The sequence below is a fragment of the Balaenoptera musculus genome, chromosome 9, assembly GCF_009873245.2.
Source record: "Balaenoptera musculus isolate JJ_BM4_2016_0621 chromosome 9, mBalMus1.pri.v3, whole genome shotgun sequence".
NCBI lineage: Eukaryota > Metazoa > Chordata > Mammalia > Artiodactyla > Balaenopteridae > Balaenoptera > Balaenoptera musculus.
The window spans coordinates 105,520,022-105,535,902 of NC_045793.1; the positions used below are offsets into that span (position 1 = coordinate 105,520,022).

The 15,881-nt window shown below is 47.9% G+C and overlaps 1 protein-coding gene across 5 annotated transcripts in view; it reads right to left on the minus strand.

Moving 5' to 3' along the window:
* IKZF1 (IKAROS family zinc finger 1) overlaps positions 1 to 15,881 on the minus strand; it is an 88,110-nt gene that overhangs the window by 53,414 nt on the left and 18,815 nt on the right. For all 5 annotated transcript variants that reach the window (XM_036864570.1, XM_036864569.1, XM_036864568.1 and 2 more), the window contains exon 3: positions 13,017 to 13,136. In XM_036864570.1, coding sequence (XP_036720465.1) covers positions 13,017 to 13,136 — 120 coding nt within the window. The remainder of the gene's footprint in view (positions 1 to 13,016; positions 13,137 to 15,881) is intronic.

Consider the following 15,881-nt stretch of genomic DNA (forward strand, 5'->3'; position numbering starts at 1 on the left):
TTGCACAGGAAGGTTGGGGTCTGGCTTGCACACAGCTCAGCCTGGCTGCGTGCCAGGGTGCCCCATGCACGGGCATCAGGACCTGGTGCCAAGATGAAACCCCAGGCTTGTTTTCTCAGGGTGCAGTACAGGCACCGGCTGCTTCCCTTTCCCACATTACAATAAAAGAAAAAAGCCTCTCCTTTACCACCTCTGCCCCATTGCTTCATCAGGTTGCAGTAGCATCTTTTAGGAAGTTATCAAGAAGCTTCATTCTCCACAGTTTTTGCAAACAAGTTCACCAATACGATGGTGCCCGGTTTTGGAGCTCAGTTCACGTGGTGCCTGTCCTAATGGCACTCATGGAAATGTGCTTTACGTCTATAAAACAGTTGCCTTGCTTCAAAACATTCAAAAGGATTTCCCACCACCCAAAATGACCATAGAGAGTGCATGAGAATAAAATGAATGGCTGAAAACTAAAACAAGAAAAAAAATAGTAGATTTCTGTATTTCATTCAGCTACTATGCTTTGGAAAACTATTTTATTTTACATGTTTACATGTTGCTTTATTCTTATTACTTTGTACTTAATCAAATGCCTACAAAACCTATGGCTGAAACAGAGCTACGTTAAGTAAATCCAAATGATGTAAAAAATAATTGAACTGGACCTAGGTTTTCTCTAAATCAAATGTGGCCAAAACCAGAAGAACTAAAATGAAAAATTTCCAATTCCTTTGTGATGACAATTGAGAAAATGTTTTGAAGATAAAACTGATTTAAAAACTACTTTAGAGAGTGGATGATTAACTAGTTTGGGGCTTAATCTCAGCAAGAATTAATTGTAAAAGGTTTTCTACGATATAATGACACATACTTCCATAGAATCCCAGATCTGCTCCATCCCGTAGGTAGCCCCTGGACACAGGAGGCTTCTGAGCCTTGAAACACGGGCAATCCAAACCGAGATGTGCTGTAAGCCTCAAATACACACTGGGTTTCAAAGACTCAGTAGAAAAAAGGGGTAAAATGGTGATTAATGATTGTCTATACTGAGAGCACGTTTAAATAATAAAATTTGGGGCATACGGTGTTAAATAAAATATATGTAAAAATTTGTCCCACCTGTGCCATTTTTCTTTTATAATGTGACTCCTAGAAAATTGAGAATTACCTATGTGAGTCTCCTTATATTCCATGCACAGTGCTACCCTGGAACAGGTGATTCCCAGATTTCACAAATACGTTCCAGAAATGCTGGCTGTCCTTCATCCGTGAAACCTTTCCCCAAACAAGGGCTGTTCAAGGTCACCGTGTCTCACAAGGCTTGGAGTCCAGCTGTCTGCGAGGACCTGGCTGGAAGGACCCCACACCTACCCTGCAGAGAGTGTGCATGTGTGTGCATGCACAGGGCAGGCTGATTTTAAGGATGCCTTGTTAGGAGATACTCCATCAGTAAGAAAAAAAATAAAAAAAGCTATTGAAATGGGAAAAACAAACAAATGAACCCTTAACTGTTAACACCTATAGCTCCGGCTTCAAGTCTAAAAATCAGCAGTGAGTTCCCATATTTGTGATAACAGCACTTCTTTAAAATTGTAAGTGTTGATCATGACAAAATAATTTCTCTTCTCTTCTCTTCTCTTTTCTCTTCTCGCTTAAAACCACAGCATTGTCTACTGAACATGAATTTCGTCAAAGGCCGCTTGAACCGTAATGCTAAGATTACCTAAGCGCTCTCTATACCGGATAATAGTTAATCGTCATCGTTTAACATTACGGGGGAGGGGGACAGAGGCCATCAGAAGTGCTGGGGGGAGTACAGGCGAAGTCATATTTTTATTGTTACCGCGTTTAACTGGAGAGAGTAGAGATATTGCGACAGGAGCAAAATTCTGCCAGATTCCAAGAATAACAATAAAAATAATCACAGAGCTGCCTGCAGGGCTGTCATAAAAGTCCTTTTCTCATTTCAGCAGGATTTCACCTCTAGTGTGGCAGTCCTTCACTCTGAAAAGGAAAGTGGCCGCCTTTGCCACGCGCTCTGTCGGCACAGCAAGGCCCCGGGGTTGCAGGCCTTCCGTCCATCACACCCCGCCCTGCGGGGAAGACACCGGATGTTCAGGGCTTCACCGGAATCAGGCCCGGGCGATTTCAGTGGAAATCAACAGCCTGCAGCCACATCCCCTGCAGGGGAAGTGCTCTCCTGGCAGGCAGCCTCGCAAGACACGCCCTAGACCTGCTGAAAGATCCTTTCAGCTAAACTCACTCCTCAAAGTAGGGCACAAAGACTCTTCCGTTAATCCAGCTGCTGCCAGGGTCAGGCGCTTCGAGCCGGAATGTTGGGAAGAGCCTCTCTGGTCCTCCAATGGTGATTAGCTTTCCAATCGCTCCCCAGGCCGCTCACACATTCCTGAGCCCTTGTTGAGAAAATGTCCCAGTGAAGCCACCACCTACTTAGGGACCACCACAGAGGTCACCTCCCAGATCTGCACCCACATCTCAGGGTTGTGTTTCATCCAAGGAGCTCAATACCAAAACATTTTTTGAGAAGACCAAGTTCAATCCCATGTGTTTTGAAGAACAGCGTGAAGCCAGTGCTTTCCTGGAAAAATCACTGTAATTTAGCAACATATTGATGGAATGCAGACAAGTCTCGCTTTGTATTTAAAGTTCTTCAAACCAAAATAAGAGCAATAATAATAATAATAATACTATCTCATAAATAAGACACAGAATCCTTTCTAATCACACTCCCCCAGCAGCAAAACTAAACTGCTGAAGCAGCATTCTACTTATTAATACAGAGAATCTAGTTGCTGTGACATTTCCAGTTTGTGACATCAACAGCAAAGCGTCACTTGGAATCAACTCGTGTTGGACAAGCTGCATTTACCCCTCACCGCCCCCGGTCTCCCCAACAGGCTGAGTCTTCCCTAACACCCCCTCCAAAAAACCCCCACCCCACACAGCCATCAGCAAGATAATTCCTGCTTTCCACTGGAGCTGTCAAGACATTACAACTATAGTTAAGCCACTGTATGCAGGTACACCAGCTCTCAAAAAAAAAAAAAAAAAAAAAAGAAAAAATTCCTAATTTGTAGCATTTGCCCATTTCTTTGGTGTAAACCCTTCCAATCACGGTAGTCCTCCGGCTACCAATAGATAACGAGAGCCTGGAAGCTTTGACTCCAGCCCGAGAACCTGAAGACAGTCTCCTAGTTGCCTGTAAGCTCCTGTCCCCCGCCAAGTCCCAACAGGCGAAGGGTTTACAATTTTGAGCGGCTCTGTGGTAACGTGTGAACTGTAGTTCCTGCTAAGACCTTGCAGGGTGCTGGGCTTATCTGGCGGCTACAGTGGGCTCGGCTTCAACCCCGCCCCACGGCTGTGGGACCAGGAAGGCGGCTTCCTGGGGCCTGGCTCAACCGAGCAAGTGTTTTCATCTCATCGAACTGGTACTGTGGAAACTTTACAGGGCAATGGTTAGGGCTCGGCTCTGCTTAGGCTTCTACTTTTGCATAAAAGGAGGGGAAGCTTTTTTTTTTCTGGGTTATATTTACACTTCCCAAATCAGAAATGTCCTAACCAGATAGGACAGGTGGCAACTGGCAACCACAGCTCAAAAGCTTTTTTTTTTTTTTTTTCCATTTCTTTCTGAAACCCCATGTAGAAGGAAAGTTAACGAAATGTCGGTTGGTTGTTTTATCCCCAGAGCTAAGTATGCTTTCAACACAGATGGAACAAAGCAGAGAATAAAATGGGGACCAAAACCCTAGAACAGAACATACTGTTTATCTCTCTACTCTGATAGGTAAGAATCTATCTTTACTTCCCTCAGGAAACCAACTAGGTACAGTGTGATCCTGAATTTAGGTTGTCAGAAGAAGATGGACAGAAGCCGATCACCGGTTTCTCTTTGTAAAAATAACCAGCGTTTCCGAGTTCACACACTCCTTTGGAGACATGAAATGAAACTACTGTATATTAATGCATACATGTGGAATCTAGAAAAATGGTACAGATGAACCAGTTCGCAACGCAGACATAAAAGACACAGATGTAGAGAACAAACGTATGGACACCAAGGAGGGAAAGCAGGGGCGGGGGCGGGGTGGTGGTAGTGGGATGAACTGGGAGATTGGGATTGCCATATATACACTAATATGTATAAAATAGAGAACTAATAAGAACTTGCTGTATAAAAAATAAATAAATAAAATAAAACAAATAAACAAACAAAAAAAGAAAACTGGAAGTGTGGTTGGAAATGCCAGGCTCGGGGTATTCCAACCTCTCCGGGCCCCGTTTTTCTATAGATTATTCCCTTTTTAAAAAAGTCATACTTGCGGTTCTGGCACACTACTGACTGTAGTAAAAAAATCTTAAACAGTCAACAAAACGCCTTTCTGCAGTGTGAAGCTCGTGTGAGTGGACACACGGAACCACGTGAGGATGACGGTGATCTGGTTAGATGGTTCTCAGCTGGGAAACGTGGTGACCCCTGGGCATCACGATGAGCGGGCTGAGGTGGGACACAGGTGGCTAAACAGCCCCTGGGGGGGAGGGACAGTCAGCCCAGGAAGGCCTCTCTGGCCCAAATACCGATGGCGCCCGTTGAGAAAAGGGGCCTAAAAAATCCATGTGATGAACCTTAAATTCGGGTGCAGCCTTAAATTCCTCCCCCTCAACTGAAAAGCTCTCTCTGCTGTCCTGCCAGCTCTCTGCCTGAGAAAGCCGGGCCACCATCCCGTGCATTCGGTGCGCGCATCCTGGGTGCCCACCGGATGCTGGGATGCAGTGAGCAAAGCCCAGGGGCGCGCTCTCCCTGCAAGTGGGGACAGGTGAACAGCGAGAGGTTGGCGCTGCCACTTTAGGTCAGGGAGGGCCCCTCTGACGTGGCATTTCCGAATGCAGACTGAATGCAGGAGGGGAGAGGGTCACAGGGGCCTGGTGGGGGGCAGCACAAGGCAGAGAGCCCGGCCCAGCCCCTGGATGGCCGGTCCTGCCTGCGCTGGGGCTCCACTGCGCTGTCATGCGTTAGTCCTTTCTCTCCAGTCACTCCCTCCTCTCTGCCTTCCAACAGGTTTAACTGTCCTCCTCTGACACAGGCCACCCTGAGCTCCCTCCCCGGCTGCATCCTCTCAGCCTGCTCCCGGCTCCCCCCTGCGTCCCTACTGTCTGCCGGCTGCCTGAGCTCCGCGGCCCCTCCTGCTCCCCTACATTTCGATCTGGGCCTCCACCCCTGCCGAGCCCTCTGGGAAGCTACCACCCATCTCCCGAAGGCCCCTCCCCAGCCCCTCCGTCCACCCTTTCATGCTTCGCATCTTCCCTAAAATCTCTACCCCGGTAACTTCTACACCATGTTTCTTTCCAGAAAATTGTACCCGAATCAAGCAACTCGTTCTCTGCTTCCTCCCTTGCTTTCTCTTCCAGACAATCACACGCATGTATTCCCAAGGCCCTGGCGCTCAGCCTCCCTCCTGGCATAGCCGGACCAGCTCTGTCCACCCCTCCCGTGTCCTGCCTTCCAGACAGTTCCTTGGCTACAAACTGTCAACGGACTTCCAGTCAATGCCAACTCTGTGTCCATCTCCCGTTCTGTTAAGAGAACTGCTGCAGTCCCTTCGCTCGCGTGCCCACACCACGTGGTCACACACGCCGTGGCCGCTGCTGGGAATCACCTCCCCACCCGGCCCCTCCCGGCTCAGGCACAGGACATCTCTCCCTGTTTGCTGTCACCAGATGATCTTGCCAGCACTCAGGTCTGGAGGAAACACTTTGTGGGGTCCCCTCCAAACCCCACCGCTCGCTCCCAGAGCTGGCCTCGGGGGCCCTTGCTGTGACTTTGCCCACCCCCTTCTGCTCCTCCCACCCACCACCCGTTTCCTAAGGTCAAACATGACTCACCTTCTCGCCTCTGTGAGAACTTCAGCTCCCTGAGTCTCCCCATCGCCCCACTCCCCAGCCCAGCAGGGAACAAGCCCTTCTGTCCACTTTCTTTAGAGAAAACTTGATGTCCCTGTGAGCGCTCTGCCATGCCTTACGGCGCTGCGCTATTAGTCTGCAAGCTGTCACTGCTAAGGTCTGCAAGGCAGCGGCTGCATCAGTCAGCCAGGGAGAAGGGCTCAGTCAATATTACTGTTATTGAATGGAAGGTGCTCATGTCCTAAGAGTCACAGAACACACGTTCAAACAAAGCACAAAGCCAACCTAAACGGTGCGGTCCCAAATCCTAAAGTGAACCCAGTGGGGAGGTGACAGGAGGGGCGGGGCCCAGAGCAGCCTGGCCTCCAGCAGGGGCCCTGCTGTCGGTCGCACACACCTTGACAGCTTCCAACCGTGTGGTCGCTGACCTCCGAGTACAAGCAGGACACACTGGCCCTCAGATGACCTGACAGCTCAGCGCCGCGAGCCCCTCGTCCCCACGCACCTCCTCCCGGTGGGCCGGCCCTCGCCACGGCGGGGTTGGTGGGGGGACCTTCACGAGCCCTCCACCCTCCAGCCAGGCCTTTCCTCGTATCCCGCTCTCTCCAGCCGCTGGGAAGGACCCGGAGTTTGCTGAGACCCTCGGGCCTTGCCACACCGATCACGTGCTGCTTCCTGTGTGCCTTCTTTCTTGGGAATTTTCGGCGTCTTGTGAGGTCACCGCCTTGGTGCTTCTCCCCGAAGTCACCTGCCACGAGGTGACCTGAGCACGTGCTCATCTGGTGTCCAGATCCCGCAGAGATCTCACAGCGAGCACGCCTGACGGATGATGATGACCCCCACGGCTGCCGCTGCACGGATGCCGCTACCTCGCGGCCCCGCCGCCCCCCTGGCGCTCGCCCTAGGTTACAGCGATGGGCAAGGCGATGCCCTCACCCCGCAGGGAGGTGACCTGCCAGGGCCAGCAGGACGGAATCCCTGCAGCAGGGTCCCAGGAGCAGAGATGCTCCTCCAGGCGACCCACTGTGGTGTCTTGTTGACTACCACTCAGGACACACACACACACACACACACCCGACACACACACACCCCACAGACACTGCACACACTACACACAGAAGCTTCTGCTGCCTGGTCCCACCTTATATACCAAAACCCAGTACAGGATGGTACCCCATGCAGCACACAATCACTTATTTTAATTTCGTGTACCAACGTGTCATGATGTTCCACAAAGATCATGATTTCCAAGTGTTTTGCACTGACCCACAAAACAGAGGTCAGAAAAAACTTAACATTTACTTTTAAATGGGAAGCAATGAACCTGCTACGTAATAGTCCCTCTTCAAAACTTGAAAGACTTAGTAGGCAAAATATATATATATATTTTTGATGCTGTGTCTCACATTCTGGGAAATTCAGGAAAATGAGAATCTTTCCAACTGGCCTCCTCTTGGTTTGGTGATGTATGGTCACCTCTGTGGTCTTCACCAGGCACCCCGGGCAGAGACAGCAAATCAGAAGATGAAGAGGACAGAATCTTTAAAAGGTGCTCCATCAAAAGCACTGCACAGTGCGTCAACTACGAAAAGGAGTAAGGAACTAAATAAAACAGAGACGTGAACACGAATCTAAATGACATGCTTTGAGCTGCTCCTCAGAAGAAAACTGGAAACCAAGATACCCGAGCCCTGGATGGAGTTCAGCCCTGGACGGTTTTCTCTGTGCGACTGCTTCACAGCGCACATCCCATCCCGACAAGCTCGAGCCCAGCTGCAGCTAATGCTCAGATGCTGTGAGATAATAGTTCTCCCGAGCTCAAATGGGGTTTCTCGGTTCAGAGGAGATGCATGGCACAGATAAAAACGACTTCCTCTAACTGCTGATTAGATAAGCGGGCGCAGCATCCGTACTCAAACGCCAGCGCCCCAGCTCCAATTAGACCAAAGCCCACTGTTTTCCACTGTGAAAAACGCTCTCCAGCATCTCCCATCCACCCAGGCTGTGGAGAGGTGTTACAGCCCTCACCCACCGTCCTGCCACCGTCTTGGTGCCCTGCCTAGAGCTTTAAAACAAAAGTGAGATCTGGTACCAGAATCACCAGTGAAAAATATATGAATCCTCTTACGATTCACACTCCAGGTCTGGAACTCATGATGGAATAAAGCAATGTTTATTTCAAGTGAATGGACCAAAAAAGAGAATTTATGTGTAGACACAATCATTTTCCTGGATTCCAGGGGGAAGAATGCCAGACTTTTTCTTTTCCTACTTTTTTTTTGCTTTCCATTTTTGCCAGGGTGAATCAAACCCTGGTCAAAGTCTTCCAAGGGAAGGACCCAAGGACCCAAGCTGACACAAGAATTCAGCTTCAAGAATGCTCCAAACACCACTCTGGGGGGGGTGTGACCTGCAGAAATTAGGTCCTACAATAAACTACCCAGGAAACAATGGCTGTCGCCGCCCTACTCTGGGCGTAGGTCCTGTTAAGTGAGCAAGGGAAGAACATTCTAGAATGTGGCAGGGTACGCACAAACACACGTCATCACCCCGTATTCAAAGGCACCCAACCTCACACCTCCCTCTGCATTCGAGTGACTACTACACAAGGTCATCCTGATTGTCTGTCCACGGAGCCGAGCCGTTTGGAAAGCCTCCTTCAACCTCAAACCAGCCTCGAGTCTTTGGCCGTCGGCTAATTCAACCACCCCCTGGGCAATACTGGGCTTCTGCCCCTGGGTCTTCCCTTTGATTCTACTCTAAATCCTAACCTTGCCAGGCATCTCTCTTAGGGTACCATCTGGTTTTCTGGCCTCAAATCTCTCTTCTCCACCTCTGGCCTCTCCCTGTCTCCTCTGCTCCAGCCCAGCAAGCCTCCTTCCCTGCCAGCCATCTACACTCAAAGGGGAAGGGGTTTCCGACTTTATTCACAGTCTCTCTTGGGGCTGGAACCAGCCAGCCTGCTATTCTCACTCTTCCTCTCCAGGCCTGTGCACTTACTGATAGCATTCGGGAGCTGGAGGACCCCTGCCCAATTTTAGGACGGAAACCCACACAAGCAAAGGGAGAGCAAGGCAGTAATGGGTAAAAATCCATGCCCGAAGGAAGAAAGCAACGTATGGGTTATTGAATAAAGGAGGAAAAGAACTAAGTTTTTCGTTCCTTTACTCACAATGCTTATCTGTCCTGTTAGACGCCTGTCCTGACATCATTTCTGCACGAGACACTTTTAATCACCCCTGGTCAACAGCTGTCAGAAGAACTCTCGACCCATTTTCCACTTCTCTAGGGCACCAGCCATGAGTGATTGAGTAAATTTGGGGGTTGCCTTAGGAGGTCACTGAGTGCATCCTCCGTTTTACCAGTTTCATACACAACCACTTCAGAGAGGCGAGATTTCTCTCATTTTTAAAGAGACCACTTCAGAAGAACGAGCTAGCATCTCATTAAGTAGACTGTCCTGATGACTAAATCCCTCATGGCCAGGAAGTTCTCTCCTGTGTCTATCTTACATTCTTCATGCTGCACTTCAGACCCTTGCTTCCTCTTATTCAGATCCAGAAGAAAATGGAGCCAGATGAGAGCAACAGCCTTGGCCTGGCCTTATTCCTCTGACCACCTTTCCACACAGTCCTACAGGACTTCCCTCAAGACTGGGGGAAGGCTTGCGGTGCAAAATCATTACTTTTCTCATGCTGGGAATGACCTGCCACCAGTGAGATGCTACCTCCCCATCTTAGGGGGCTGGTTTCTACCTTTCCCAACAACTTGTTCATTACTCAGGTCTGTTCTCCTGGTTGGGATTAGATTTGTCTAAAACTGGTAACGAGGGCTCAGAGCTTTTCAAAAGCATCCCTTGGCTCTTTCTAAAACAGACACCCAGTGATCTATTATCACCTAAGACTCTCCCATCTTTTCCCATCTTTTGGCCTCTCGCCATTTCTCCTTGACATTTCCACCGGAGGAGCCAGCACCCTTGACTGGACCTTGGGTCTGGGGGTAGCTAGCACCTCAGTCTCTCTCTTGGTCTTGCCCTCTCCTAACTGATCCCTCCCCCGTCTTCTTGGCTGTGTTTTCAGTTTGCTTGTTCTCTGGATCACATTTTTTTAATTAATAAATTCCCCTTCTATTCCTGGGGTTGCAAATCTTATCCATTCTCTTTCCCTTCTCTCAGGGGAAGCTACAACAGGCTCCTTTACTCTGCTCATATAAACCTTTAAAAGATCTTTTTCTGCCTTTTACTGTCTGTTTTACTTTTTGACTTTGTTATTCTGTCTTCAGCAAAGCGTGTTTGCATGTTTTCAGTTAACCCTGGAGACCATTCTGTGAGCTGAGTTCTGATGCTGCCGCCAGTTTGAAATGAGGGCACCAAGGCTCAGAGGTCTGCCTGGGAGGGGTCCAGGCTCCACCCTTCCCCTCCCAGGTGCAGCTTCTCCTGGGCCAGCCTCCGCCCTCCCCACCATCCTCCCCACCCTTTACAGCCCCGGTGCCTTCTCCCTGGCGCTTGCTTCCTTTTTGTGCTGTGCTGCTCCTGCTTCTGTGAAGGGAGGGGCCCCCCGAGCAGGGAGGGGCCCCCAAGCAGGGAGGGGCTCCTGCTTCCTGTTGTCTGTCCCCTGACCCTCCTTCCTTTGCTTTCTTCCCAGGGAGCTGACGCAACATGCCTTTGAGTGCCTTTCCTTCTCCTTCCAGCTTCTAATTCCCCATCTTTTAAAGTGGTCTCCTAATGCTATTGACATATTTCATTTGTTCAGTGCTACCTAGGATGCATTACTTTAATAAACAACTTACCACCGCCTACTCAAGCCAGCTGATTTCCGTCAAAAACCATAAAGGATGGTTTCTAAAGCTCAGTGGCCGAGCATGAACAGTAGTCGATTTCCTTGATGCTTCTCTCTACTCCTTGGTCTTCTGGGATTCTCTCCCACTCACCTGTCTCCTTAAACCTGCCCGCTGTCTGCTCCTGTAGTCTGGGCTTCTGTCCTTTCTAGCTTCCTGGCAGTGACCCATCACTCCTCTGTCCCTGGCCCCCACTTCCAACCACTTTCCCTGCCTGTCCACACGGCAGCCGCTATTTACAAACCAAGGAAAGAGGATTCTTGGGTGTTTGAAGTTTTACAACTCTGAAATTCAGTTTTTAGAAACCTTATGCTGAAAGGAGAAGTGGGTGAGCATCGTGTCGCATGGCGAGGAAGCACAGGGAAGAGCCTGTGGGAGATCACACCCCCAGCTGTACCAGCCACACCTGCACGGGCTCTGTCAGGACCCAGCCCGAATCTCACCACCAGAACGCAGTCTTGGAACCAGGGCCTTGATGACCTCTGACCAAGGCAGATCACCCACGACCTGAAGTTCTTAAGGGGTGGTATATTTAGAACACGAAGGCATTTATAATGAAGGCTTGTTTACCTACACCGAGTGGACTCTTCTTCACTCTCCAGGAACCAGCCCGACTTTCAGTTCTCTACAGGTTGCCCAAGGTGCCTATGGCTGTCAGCCTGCACAGCAGCTGCAGGGATTTCAGTGCGCAGGGGTGGGTGGGGGGGGCTCCCCAGGTTCTCCATAATGACCCCGGAGTCCTAACTCTGATGTCTGGGTTCTCGGTTCATTTAAATGGCTAGTGGGTACGTATCCACATAATTTCTTCTGGCTTTTGCTCCCTGAGCCTTTGCAAATTTTTATCATGTATACACACCCTCATTGTCCTAATGTTTTTACTGAAATTTGATCTTTTAATTTATGTAAATGTGTCTTGAAAGGAAACTTTGCAGCAGTACAGGGTGTATGACAAACCAGTACCTCTGGTAATAAACAGAAGACAATCTTAAACATAAATGCATCAATTACAACAAGGCATGCCCTTTTGTGTCTCAGCTTTGGGAGACCCTGAAAGGATGTGTGTGGAACAAAGGGCAAGATCCACAAACCTTCTTCTCTCCCCTTACTCGCCCACATATACATTTTCTAACAGGGAAAAGGAATTCAGAAATGTACTTGTTTTCTTGGTTCATCTACATCAAAGGGCTTTAGCCACTATCTTTGTCTGTTTGTACAGCTAATTGTATAGCTAAATTGAAACAGAAGAACCATAATACCCAGAGTCTATTTGGTTTCCAAGACACATGAAGACATACAAACTATGTTTTTTAGTTATCACATTAGGATGTCCTACAGGAAAATAACTGGCGATTTTCAGAACCCCGCGAACTTTACACATGTGCCCTCCTTGGCTGTGGCTCTTATGAGCTGACCCACATGAGATCTACCTGTCCTACCTTATTTCCACCTGTGTACCCTTCCTGATACTCTTTTGCGCAGATGAGTGGCTCTCAACATCACAGTTTTTTCTTTATAAAAAGAAAAAAGATAGGTATTCCAAGGAACTGTTGACTCTTTAGCTGATGAGAATAGGGTATAATGGAGTGAAAACCAGTCTTTGAGTCAGAAATTGAGTCTCCTTCTGACTCTGCTATGTGACCTTGGCTAATTCACTGAATTTCTCTGGGCCTCCGTTTTCTTAAAGAGGGTGGATTAAGATTTCTCACCATGAACTGTAGCCTGGGTAGGTTAACCAGGGGAGAGATTGCAGATACTTCCATATACATTCTTTTATGGAGAAGGCATGTAAATGTCTGCTAGTCAAGATTATCTAGATTTATTTTTAACATTAAAAATTTTCTATTTGTCAAATTTTCTACTTTCAGTTAAATTGGACATTCAAGAAATAAGGATAACTTAAAATGGCCAGATTTGGCTCCTTCTAAACCAAAGCTATGAAAATGAACAGCCCTATTGCCATTACACATAAAATGGATAATTTTCCCTATCTACAATCCATAAAATTGGATATTGCTGCAGTGCGCTGAGGACAGAAGGCCAGTGACATGACTGCTTTGGGGGAAGCTCCTCAGCTTGGCCACATTGCTCCCCACATAGGGCTCAACGCCACACTGAGCTGGGTCTCCCGTCCTTCATACAATAGGGCCCCATCCGGCATCTTGTGTTTCCTTGACATGGGGGTTGAGGGGAAACCACAGGTGAAATGACTATAAAGAGACAAAGGTTCAGGAGGACTAGAGCACGTGACAGTCTGTGGACAGGAGGCCACTTACCCAGTCCTCTGTCACCCTTGGAGCTCTGCTGGCCTCCAGACGTGGTGGAAAGGTCTTCAGGGACAGGCATGGGTTCGTCACCATCGTCGGGGGTGTCACTCACCGGGGGGCTTTCCTTCCCTGAGGAGACAATTAGGAGCTTGAGCTTCTGGGGACATGGTCACCCCGGGGGTGGTGGTCACTGCGATGGGCCAGCAGGGACAGCCTGGGCCTCACCGTGGCTTGGCTTCATTCGAGTTACTGGATTGAGTTCACGTTTCTCTCTGGGGATTAGAACCTGCTTTCCTTTCTATAAAATAATATCATTGCCACACCCAAAACTGAGAGGACACAGATGTGAAAAATACATGTCACCTAGAGATCACCACTATTAAAACTGTGGTGTGTGTGCGTGTGTGTACACATACATGGATACTTATATATTATGCATAAGGCGTGGTGACATATTTTCTTGATCAAAATAAACTGTACTTTTTAGACATTCTCATAACCAGTGGCCCTACTTCCATAACTTTGTGGTGTCTGTGTAACACTTCATTGCATGGGCACACTAGGATTTATTTAAATCCTTTTTCTACTTTTGAACTTAGATTGTGTTCAATCTTTTTTTTTTTTTTTTATGAAACAACATTGTGGTAAACCTCCAAACAGACAGCTTCTGCCCACGTTTTTAAGAACCACCATAGTATAAACCCCGGGAGTTTTATGCCTGGGTCAAAAGGCATTTTTAAGCCTCTTCACGTGTTAGGGCCAAATTTTCCCCTGTAAGTTTGTTCCACTTTACCCTCCGACAAGCCTGCTCACCACACCCTCATATTATTTCGTTTTTAAGGTCACCAGATTGAGTATCTTGCTCAGAGCTACACATTCTGGGTCTGTTCACTCTCTTTTCAAGAGCCAGGGGGTAGGTATTTTGCCGGCCTCCCGATTTGATTAACTTGATGGGGCCGGGAAGCCTGGAAGGAGGGTGAACAGGGAATCAACACGACTCTGCCCCACCTGCACAGAGAGTCTGACACCAGGAATTTTTATCCTCAAAATATGAAAACAAAACAGAATCCACACAACTCCAGAAGTTGCTTCACAAAGTAGGATTTACCAAATGAGACAGGGTTTTACAGGATGCCCGAATCTATTTTTGACGATATTATAATGTTTCATTGGAAGCTCTAGAAATGGGGAGATCATTCCCACTCCCAGGAACTCAATACTGGGAAGCCTAGATGTGTAGAAAATGCTCCTTCTCCTTTGAAATGGAAACCCCTGTACCTTCTAACATAGATGTTACCTAAAATTGAGTTAGGAGACAATAGACCCAGGCAAGGAAAGAGCTGGTGAGGCCCCCAGTGGATGCAGAATAGCCCATGAGCACTGCTGTGGAAGACAAGCAGGGATGAGGAGCCTCAAGGAAGGTTCGTGGAAAAGGGATGGGCTGGGATTGCGGGTTGCGGCTGGGCTGGCAACCTGGCGTCCCAGACAAAGGATATTCCTGCACAGAAGCCCAGACCTGCAGGAGAGTGCACAGATGATGATGAGGGCGAGCCTGGAAGACGGGGCGAGGCAGAGTGTGAAACTGTCCTGTTTGTTTGAATAAACCACCTGCAAAAGCGACACAACCCTTCAGGGGATGGGCAGGACCAGTGCAAGCATCCCCAGCATAGGAGACGACCCTTCCAGGAATAATTTAAAATAGAAGCTGCAAGGCACCAAGGCGATGCTTTGGGGAACAGTATCGCATTCTCTAGCAAACAGACATCACAGTTTAATATTCCAGCTTAGCTGTAATTATCTCAATTGGCATATTTTCAGAAAGAGCATTATTGGGTATATTTGGATAGCCAGTACAAGATGGATAGTTAAAGGTGGGGCAGGATGATAAGAATTTCCCAAGGAAAAGCCAAAGGCCAGAGAGAAATTGATTGAAGTGCTCGTGTTACACTAAATGTGCATTACATCAGTAATATTTTCATCGCCCTAAAAGGAAGACTTTAAAAGTAGCAACAGCTAAAGACGCAGTGTTACTACTGTTCACCTACTTCATAAATGGGCCAAAGCTCTGAACAGGAGCCCGCAGGAAGCATATGACCAACTGAGAACTCTTTTTTCCTTCTGATTTCCTAGAGTTATGGTCTTCAAACCTCGAGGACTTCAGGGAGGTGGTCAGAGGACTCTTTTTCAATTTTTTTTTTGGTAAGAATAATATTTTTTTTTAATTATTGAAGTAAAGTTGATTTACAATATTGTGTTAGTTTCAGGTATACAGCAAAGTGATTCAGTTATACATATACACACACACACATATTCTTTTACAGATTCTTTTCCATTATAGGTTATTAGAAGATATTGAATATAGTTCCCTGTGCTATATAGTAGGACCCTGTTGTTCATCTATTTTATGTATAGTAGTGTGTATCTGTTAATTCCAAACTTCTAATTTATCTCTCCCCCCCTTTCCCCTTTGATAACCATAAGTTTGTTTTCTACGTCTGTGAGTTTGTTTCTGTTTCATAGGTATGCTGATTTGCGTCATATTTTAGATTTCGCATATAAGCGATATCATATGATATTCGTCTTTCTCTGTCTGACTTACTTCACTTCGGGTGAAAATCTCTAGTTCTTACACACAACTTCAATATACGAAACCCGTCTTCTGAGTAAAGTGGGGACACTGCAGGGTAGGGAGGCTGAAGGACCAGAGGCCCAGGCCACTTGCTTCTGCGAGGACCCCCAAGGAGCCTCCACAGAACTGACCATGGGAACCCTGGCCCAACAAACTGACCGGATCCTTAAAGGTGCAGAGTGTGGGGTGTGCACGTTTGCACACGTTTCTGATTAACCAGCTGTCATGGTTACGGGCTGGGAGCG